This window comes from Scyliorhinus torazame, chromosome 7 (assembly GCF_047496885.1).
Source record: "Scyliorhinus torazame isolate Kashiwa2021f chromosome 7, sScyTor2.1, whole genome shotgun sequence".
In the NCBI taxonomy this organism is placed as follows: domain Eukaryota; kingdom Metazoa; phylum Chordata; class Chondrichthyes; order Carcharhiniformes; family Scyliorhinidae; genus Scyliorhinus; species Scyliorhinus torazame.
The window spans coordinates 295,870,467-295,880,482 of record NC_092713.1 but is presented as its reverse complement, the minus strand read 5'-3'; the positions used below and the strand labels follow the sequence as shown (position 1 = coordinate 295,880,482).

At 42.9% G+C, this 10,016-nt stretch overlaps 1 protein-coding gene across 1 annotated transcript; it reads left to right on the top strand.

Moving 5' to 3' along the window:
- The first annotated feature begins 2,609 nt into the window (after positions 1–2,609).
- LOC140427402 (interleukin-4-like) lies at positions 2,610–7,508 on the top strand. The gene is made up of 4 exons (XM_072512937.1): positions 2,610–2,717; positions 2,992–3,042; positions 6,184–6,306; positions 7,401–7,508. Exons 1-4 carry the CDS (start codon positions 2,610–2,612, stop codon positions 7,506–7,508), a joined length of 390 nt encoding a protein of 129 aa, XP_072369038.1.
- Positions 7,509–10,016: the final 2,508 nt, after the last annotated feature.

Genomic DNA, 10,016 nt, shown 5'->3' with positions numbered 1-10,016 from the left:
GGGATAGGGCAGGGTGCCCCATTGGACCTCTCCCTGGAACACGAGCATCGTGGTGCTACCTGAGTGCCACTGCAAAGCCAGCAGTAGCATTGCAAGGGTGCCAAGGTGGCAGTGCATTGGTGCCAGGGTGCCCAGGTACCAGAGTGGCACTGCCAAGGGTCAGGGCCTGGGGAGCCATGCCCATGAAAGGAAGGTGCAGGGCGGCTATGCAGGGGCCTCTGGAAGGTTGGGCTGGGGGGTTAAAGAATGGGGATCCTAAAGGGGGGGGGGCCTGAAAAAGGGCGTGAAAAAGCCTGAAAAGGGGGACTCTCAGTAACCCCATTGTGGGGTGTCAAACGCAGATTGGGACACCCTTTAAAGATTACATCCTGATCTTTGTGGAGCGTGCATTGCCACCTCTATCAAACTGTGCCCTGCCAGTGTGAAAGCCCCCCCCTCCCGCAGGGACACTGGGGAACCCCCCCCCCCCTCCCCAAGCATTGGGTGACCCCACCCGGCACAAGCATTGGAGCAAACCTCCACACAGGCATCGGACTGACCCCTTCCCTCTCAAACACAGGCATCAGGATGACCCTCTCCCCCACACAAGCAACCCGCCTGCCCATATATAAGGGGGAGCCCACCCCCACTCCCTCCATAAATACCTGTTGTGGGGAAGCCCTTTAATTATATTTAAATTCCTGCCTGCTGGAATCTCATTACATCATCGGCATGAGGCGTGGAAGTTCAGAAAATCAGATTGCACCGGCGAGAACTTGTTTTCTGACTCTCCTGAGATTGGGTCTATGATGCTGTTCATGCTGACGGCTAGAGTGGGTTTAAAACCATCCCCATCGTATCAAAAGAAAAAACATACAATTGCACAAAGATTGGTGGCTGGTCAGAATATTGGATAGAATATAAAGAACAGAAAAGAATGAATAAAACACTAATTAGGAGGGAGAAATTGGAGTATGAGAGAAAGCTAGCTAGTAATATAAAAAAGGACAACAAGAGCTTCTACAGGTATTTAAAAAAGAAAAGAGTAATTAAAGTGAGCGTGGATCCTTTAGGGAGAGAGATTGAGGAATGAATAATGGAAATTAATAATGGAAAATTAAATGAAAAGATATTTTGCATCTTTCTTCACTGTACAGGATAAAAGTAACATCCGAGAAATTATTTTAAATCAAGAAGTGAAAGGGTGAGAGGAACTTAGAACAATTATAATCACCAGGGAACTGTGAAAATTATTAGAACTAAAAGCTGACAAGTCCCTCGGCCCTGGTGGACTTCACCCTGAGGTCTTAAAAGAAGTGGCTACTGAGATAGTAGATGGTTTTAATTTTCCAAAATTCCTTTGATCCAGGAAAGGACACATCAGGTTGGGAAATAACAGATGTATTCTATTCAAGAAAGGAAGGAGAGAGAAGCCAGCCAGTTAAATATCTGTTGGAGAAAAATTGTTGGAAATTATTATTAAGGATATATAGCATGGCACATGAAAATTTCAATGCAATCAAACAGAATCAACCTGGCTTACTGAACAGGTAATGACATTTGACTGATTTATTGGAGTTCTTTCAGGAAGTAAAGAGCAACGCGGATAAAGTGGAACATGCTGAACCTTGACCAAAGCTACTGCAGTGGAGTGGGAGAAATGCCAAGGACATTCACCCCCATTAACATGCAATTCCCATCAAATCTTGCATTCGGATTTAGTCATTGAAAAGATAGAAAAACTGTGAGCACGTTTTCCTGCGGTGGCTTGCATTGGGTGCTGACGGGATCTTCCAGTCCCAGCATTTTGCGTGGCACGCCAGTCCCGCTGCCACCTTCGGTGGGACCGGAAGACCCCACCGATGGGAAGGGCCGGAAAATCTTGCCCAAAGTCATTCCTTTTTTGCAACGTATAATAACCTCCATATCCAAAGTTCTTCACAGCCAATGTACGACTTTTGTAATGTAGCCATTGTTGTAATGTAGGAAACAAGGCAAACAATTAGCACACCGAACATCGCACAAACAGCAATTAGGCAATGACCAGGTAATATTTTATTGATTGAGGGATCATATTGGCCAGGACACCAAAGAGAGCTCTCTGCGCGTCTTCCAACTGATGCCATAGGATCTTTTACATTTACCTGTAGTGTCTCATTCGAAAAACAGCATCTCCTTTGGAACTGCGCTAAGGACTGGATTTTTTTGTATTCAACTCCTTGATTTGCATAATCACATTTTGTGTGCCAGTATAAAAGATTTTAAACAATTGCAAAAATGGGTTGAAACATTTATTGAGCATTTGCGTCACCAGATATTCATAAGGAATTTGTTTGAAATGATGATGCTTGGTATCTCATTGTAACATCTTCTCCCTCCCCTTCCTCCACCTCTACTTACTCTGACCTTGTTCTCAATTTCAATGAAGAAATAGGGTTTCCTTCCTCTTTAGTTTAACCTAGTCTTGCAGATTTGCTATCTCAATAGTTAAGGAATTTGTGACGCTTTGGTGACTCCCCAGTATTTCCTCTCCATCGATCTACTGGCTATAAAAGGCAACTGTTCACCTTCAGAAAGTCAACCAACATTGAATCAACCTGTTGCTGTGACTGATAGCTCTGAACATCATCATGTCTCAAGCGCTGAAGGCTGTGATTCTTCTCTTCATCTTAGCGAGCGTCAAATGCAAGTTTCAAACTGCATTGAAAGAGGTCATTCAGGATCTATCAGAAGAAAAAGTAAATGAGTAATGTGCAGAATAACTGAATAGATGCTTACTGAACAAATCTGCTTATATAATTCTGCAAAACAATCCTGAGCGGGAAGTAAATTCATATAGTAAAGCGTTTGTTGAAATCTGGTTAATCTCAGTTACAATAGAATATATAATATCAATGGCAATAACGTTTTTAATTTTCTAGTAACTATTCTGCCAAAGGACATTGACTATAAAATATTTTGGGTTTGACCTACTACTGTAAATCTTACAATTGTTTTTTTAAATTTTTTTAGATTTCTTGTGGTGACACCATGATCCATAATGTGGACTTCAGGATGCATAAAGTAAGAACAATCATGACATTCATTCACGTTTCTATAATTGAATGTAATTTTATATTTTGTATCTTTTTTTAATCATATTTTGAGTACAATGTTCAGGAACATTCGCAAGTACATGGCTATACGTGAATGTCATATTGCAAATATATCTCTTAGTGTAGCATTATAGTAAACTTTAGTTGAGCTGTCATTTAGATCTCAGCCTCGTATATTTTCATTAAAATTTAATTGGGTTATTCTTGAGGACAGTGACTGCAATGGTATTATCCAAATCCATTACTCTAACCATAGGGTTGTGTTGGGGGGTGGTGTACTGGTAATGTCACCGGATGAGTAATTCAGAAGCCCAGGTCAGGGGGCATGGGTTCAAATCCCACCATGGCAGCTGATGAAATTTAAAGGTAATTAATTGAAACATCTGGAAACTGCCAACAATTCTAAAAACCCATCTGGTTCACTAATGTCCTTCAGGGAAGGAAATCTGCCATGCTTACCTGGTCTGGCCAACATGTGACTGCAGACCCACAGCAATGTGGTTAACTGCCCATTGAATTGGTCCAGCAAACCATTCAGTTCAAGGATAATTAGGGATGGGCAATGTATGCTGTCACTGCCAGGGATGCAATCATCTCCTGAAAGAATTTTTTAAAAATGATGACAGCAGAAATTTTTATTCCCTAATGGCAAGGGAAACCTGATTTATTTTCAACAATTATTTTCAACATGATATTTTCAATGTTTTATATCAAGCTATGGGTTTTACTTCTATGTATGGTTATATACTTTAATCAGTCATTGGTGCATTTGTTTTCAGAAAGAGTATTAGCTCTTAAGTAGGAATGATGATGTGACTGAAGATGCATGTTAGTTGCAAGTCTGTGGCATCTGAATCATAGGATTCATCATGTGACTGATCAGATGATCCTTCTTGTTTTCTATCTCTCTCTCTCCTTGTCATGAGGGAGAGTCTGTGCCTAAGCCTACCACTGGGCCACAAGATCCTGAAGTGGCACAGGGGAGCTTGAGGTCTGGCACCCTTGAGGGAGAGGAGGAAGTTCCTTTCAGCTGTGATTTTAATGTGTTGTCCAGCATTGGTAAAGAGAGCATCTGGGATACTGCCCAGGGTGCAGTCGCCTGTAAGATGCCATAGATCTCCGCACTACTGCCGGCAACCAGTGGACAGCACGGTAGCACAGTGGTTAGCAGAGTTGCTTCACAGATCCAGGGTCCCAGGTTCGATTCACGGTTTGGGTCACTGTCTGTGCGCAGTCTGCACGATCTTCCCGTGACTGCGTGGGTTTCCTCCGGGTGCTCCGATTTCCTCCCCCAGCCCAAAGCTGAGCAGGTTAGGTGGATTGGCCATGCTAAATTGCCCTTCGTGTCCAAAAAGGTTAGGTGGGGTTACTGGGTTGCGGGGATTGGGTGGAGGTGTGGGCTTAGGTAGGATGACCTTTCCAAGGGCCGGTGCAGACTCGATGGGCCGAATGGCCTCCTTCTGCACTGTAAATTCTATGATTCTATGAACTGTGTCAGTGACTACCTGCCGAATAGTTAAGAGTCTTCTCTACTGATCCAAAGTTAATTACAGGTTGTCTATGCCTGTGACTGTAGATCCAGTGATCAGGTTAGTATCTCCTTCTCCTTCATGCCCCTCATTATTTGCCTGGCCTCCTCTTTGGCACTCTGGCTCTTCCTCTGCAAATGCTACTCCTCACCTCCAATGAACTCAATTTCCGAGGGTGCAGCACCCACTCCAACCGCACCCTTCCTGGTGCTCAGGTGGAGGAAAACTACTTCTGATGCCCACATATGCCAAACATTGCCAAGAGGATGATGACCCCAGAACTGGCAAAGTTCTTTATTCTGGGTCCTCCCTTGACCTCTAAAGCAATTTTAACAAAGGGCCTTTTAAACTTCAAAAAACGTTTTTACTTGCGTTTTAAAATTCTTCCCAACTCCAAGACATGTCCTTCCCTCCATGTTTCTTCATGGGAGTGGGCCTGTTTGGTGACCTTCATGCTCCCCACCCTCAGGAAAATGGGAGAGGTCGGAAACGGAGGTAAGACCTCCGGCTACGGGGTTTGGCAGGCATTTATTTTCTGGTCCACCCACCGCTGTTCCAGTCCAACTGAGACCAGTGAATAACAAATCAAGACAAGGCCAACATTGATGCAGGTGTCTAAATGTATAATGCTTGTGTGTATGAGGACCCAGGTCAGAGCCAGGGGCTTTTTAATGTGGATGTTAGGTAATGTACAAGAAAATCTGTTTACCCAATTACTTAGCAATACAAAATTATCCTGGGGTAGCTATTAAATTGATATGTGGATATAAGAGACAGGAACAAACATAGGGCATTCGGCCCTTCAAGTGTGTAAATATGTGTGCGTGTGTTTGCAAATGCAATAATGAACTTTTGAGAATCATTTGCAACATTTTAATCCTTCTGTCCATCAAATCACTAACTTAGTGAATTATCAATACCCACAGACAAAAAGTGCTAATTGAATTGAAAATTGATTTACTGAATTTAATAGGATCAGCCCCCTCCATTGAAAATAGGCCAGTAATTTATTTATTTTCAGCTAAACAAAAGCTTTTGAGACAGCCATGCCTGAGTTCATTCCCTTGGCCTTGACCAATCAGAGTCGACCTGCCTGGTTTGAATTTGAACAAGAGCTTGGAAGTTAACTGTTCCCTGGCACATTCGCCATGGCAATGCCTCTACCAATCAGAGTCCATTTGCCAGCCAAACAACACTCTTTTCTCAAGCAGTATTAATTGTTGTTCCCTTTACTATTGGTATTCTTGCGAACAGTCCTGATAAGTGCACGACAAAAAGCTTCAACAGCGTGGGCATGATTTCCCGGCCGATCCTGGCAGTAGGATTTTCTGGTCCTGCCATGGACGAGTCCCCTCCATGGGGTCCCTTGTGGCAGAGGTTGACGAACAACAGGAAACCCCATTGACAATGGTGGGACTGGAAGATCCTGTCACCGGCCAATGGCGGGCCGCTTCCTCTGCCGCAAAACGGAGGGCAAGATTCGGCCCATGTCTCTTTTTTCAGCAGTAATCGAGTTATTTGTTTTTCTGAATCAATTAACCAAACTCATTTCAATATCTCTTGGCAATTGCCATTCCTAGTGTGCTAATGTATCTGAAGTATTCTGCAAAGCTGCTAAAGCCCTGGGGAATATCATTCATAATCATAACTGTCAGCAATTCAACGTGTTTCGGATGTACGTGCAAACTACCGCCATTGGCCAGGTGAGTCTTACTTTGGAGCAAGGCTCCATCAATGTTGGTTAAATTTAGCAGTTAAATTTACAAAGTTCCACTCACCATCAACTGCAGCAAATCCTACATGCAACACTATGAGATGGCCTTCCAGGGTTGGTCTCACATAATTTTCCAACATTTAATTTGGGCAATTTAATTGACAAATTTCAATTTATGTCAAGGTGAGTATCAAGTAAATTGTTCAGCATAGCTAAGCTCCAGAGCTGAAAGGAAATGCTAATCATTGTCATTGGAACCATTCGTTGGGTTTTTTAACCTATGACCTGGCTTCAGAAAAACTAAAATATGTGCACTGGAAAATGCCAAAGTCATACTCCCCTCTAACTTGGCAGTGATTGAAGATGTACTGTCCACTATGCAAAACAACACGTTTTCAGCCTCCAATTTCAACTGACCACACAGTTAACAATTGTCATGTGCTATTCAGATGAATACCAATAAAAATATTATTTTGTAACAGAGATTGACGCGTACCAGCTTAACCACATATATTTAACTCTATTCTGATTTCTGAAGATCAGATAACGAATGCACTAAACTGCTAATAATCACACCCACTCACACCACCATCAGCTGAAATCTGAAAAAAGCAATCTCATTTATTCTTAGTGCGATGAATCAAGTCACACACTTGCAACATTTTGGTGGTACATTGTGAATGGCTCTTAGGCACTTGCAGAGGGTAATCTGGTTCAAGTTCTTCTGCCTGCTACTGCGCTAATTGAAGAGTATATGCATTAGAGTACAGGGTGTTTTGGAACTTTGGGTTGGGTAACTTTGAGTTATTTCAAGATACAAATTCAGTTTAATGCTAATTAACAACCAGCAGCATTACTTATGGATTTATCGTGTTTGTAGAGCTCATTGTAACCTGATACACAAACCTTGCATTTCTCCACACACCGAATGAAGAAAACAATAATCTACAGTACCAGCGTACAAATTAGGAGCAGCGTTAGGGGCCATTCAACCCCTTGAACCTGTTCCACCATTCAATAAATCTAACCCTTGGAAATGTTTTCATCGTGTGGCTAAATCAGTGTTTTGTTTGTTCATTGCAGAATATCAATTGTACAGTAAATGAAGATGAAGAAGTTGATCTGAACACTTTTCTGCGTGGCCTCAGGATATTCTCCAAATTTGTGAGGCGTAACAGTTGCAAACTCTGAACAGCCAGGCTAAAAGATTAGGATGTTTTGTATGCAAAAAAAAGCACAACTGAACTGCAATTTAAATATTATTTATTTATTTATTTCTTTGTTACTTTATATAAAAGATGAAAATTGCTGAATTTTGAACCTAATTGATATATTATTACAAATTATATATTCGTATATATTTAACATTTATGTTGGTCTGCGGTAATACAAATGAAAGAATGTATCAGCCTGATTTTAACTCGGGCAGGTTTTGGGGGAGGTGGGCTCTGGGTGATCATATTTTCAAAAGTCAAATCTGGGACACATTTAAAAGCCATGGAAAACAGGACTCGGTGCTGATTGACATGTCGGTGACCAATGGCAGGAGTTTGGTGGCAGGGCAATCGAAGGCGGGAGGTCATTTGATAACATCTCCTGGAATCTGTCCTGCCAGACTTGGCAACCCTATTCTGTTGAATTCTTAAAAGAAGTCATCAGCACTGGATCTGTTGGTGCCAAAAAGGTAGTGACAGTCGTTTGTAGATGTCAATGGGGCAGGGGGTCGGGATGGAAAGGAAGATAGGGGGTGGGGGGGGTGGAGGGGATACAGGTTTGCTGTCTGCAGGCAACACGGTAGCACAGTGGTTAGCATAGTTGCTTCACAGCTCCAGGTTCCCAGGTTCGATTCCCGGCTTGGGTCACTGTCTGTGCGGAGTCTACACGTTCTCCCCGTGTCTGCATGGGTTTCCTCCAGGTGCTCTGGTTTCCTCCCAGAGTCCAAAGATGTGCAGATTAGGTGGTTTGGCCATGCTAAAATTACCCTTAGTATCCAAACATGTTAAATTGGATTATGGGGATAGGGTGGAGGCGTGGGCTTGAGGAGGGTGCTCTTTCCATGGACCAGTGCAGACTTGATGGGCTGAATGGCCTCCTTCTGCACTGTAAATTCTATGATTCTATGAAATGCAATGCACTGTGAAGGTAGTTATAGGCAGAAGGACAAAATTCCAAACAGTTATTCTCCTCCCAGGACCAGATTACATTTGACAAAAATGGTGAAAGTTGGAACATTTGAACAGTTTTTAGGAAATCGTTGGGGCAGGGGGTTATTTAAAGAAAAGCAGGGACTGCCTCTGCAAAATCAGGATGTCTGGTCACCCTGGGTGGGCTGGATGAGAAATCCACTGTGTAGATTCAGCCAGAGATCCCACCCATTAGAATTGATAGATCTCACTTAAGTATGTTTCTCGCTGAAGCCGGTGGGAATGTATGTATTTTTATTATAGAAATTCATCACTGTGATGTGGATTTTGCTCAGAAACCTTTATTTTTGTTTCTAAATTGCTTGGAAGTATTATCAAATAAATATTCAGCATGGGATTTTCTCTATTTAAGTTTTAACGACTGTTAAAAGCTCATCCTATTGAAGTATATGGAAATCAATAAATTCTTTTTATATTTGTAAACTTGCACATTTTTCGTGAATTTTTGATTACAGTGTTTTGTTTCATGAATGACAAGCTGTATTTGCAATAATTATATCACAAGGAAAAAAATGTATTGTTCTCTGCAATGGCTTGGCAAACCATTCAGTTGTACCAAACCATGATGGAACACAAAGAATAGAATCGGATGACTGGCCCAATATCACCTTATGTGTCAGACATGACAAAGACAAGCGCAACCCTGCTAAGTCTTCCTCACTCGTGTTTGAGAGGTTGTGTCAAAATTAGGGAATATCCCCCACAGACTAATCAAACAGCAGCCTGACATTGTCATCCTCAAGAAATCATACCTTGCAACGAATATCCCAGACTCCTCCATTACCATCCCTGGGTATGCTTGGTTCCACTGGGAGGACAGACTCACCAGAGTTGGCGGCACCATGCTGGTGGCATGGTGGGAGTGGCACTGGAATTCCTCAATTCCTCAGGTCAATTTGGGCAAGGAAATCTATTACTGATTCCCATCTGTCACCCTCCCTCAGCTGATAAATCAGTACTCCTGCACGATCAACACCACTTGGAAGAGGTACAGAGATTGGCAAGGTCATGGAATGTACTCTGGGTGTCCATCACCACATTGGTTCAATAGCAACACCACTGATTGAGCTGGTTGAGTGCTCAAGAACATAGCTACCAGAATCTTTTGTTGTTCGTGAGATGTGACATCACATGACCCGTGTCATGCTCCTCTTGTGAGATGTGGCAATTCAGGGACCCTTCTGGTGTCCCTGACTCCTTCATCTGCAAGAAGTGTGTCCAACTGCAGCTCCTGTTAGACCGCTTGACGGCTCTGGAGCTGCGGATGGACTCACTTTGGAGCATCCGCGATGCTGAGGAAGTTGTGGATAGCACATTCAGTGAGTTGGTCACACCGCAGATTAAAATTACTGAGGCAGATAGGGAATGGGTGACCAACAGACAGAGGAAGAGTAGGAAGGCAGTGCAGGGATCCCCTGCGGTCATCTCCCTCCAAAACAGATTTACCGTTTTGGAAACTGTTGGGGGAGATGGCTCACCAGGGGAAGGTGGCAGC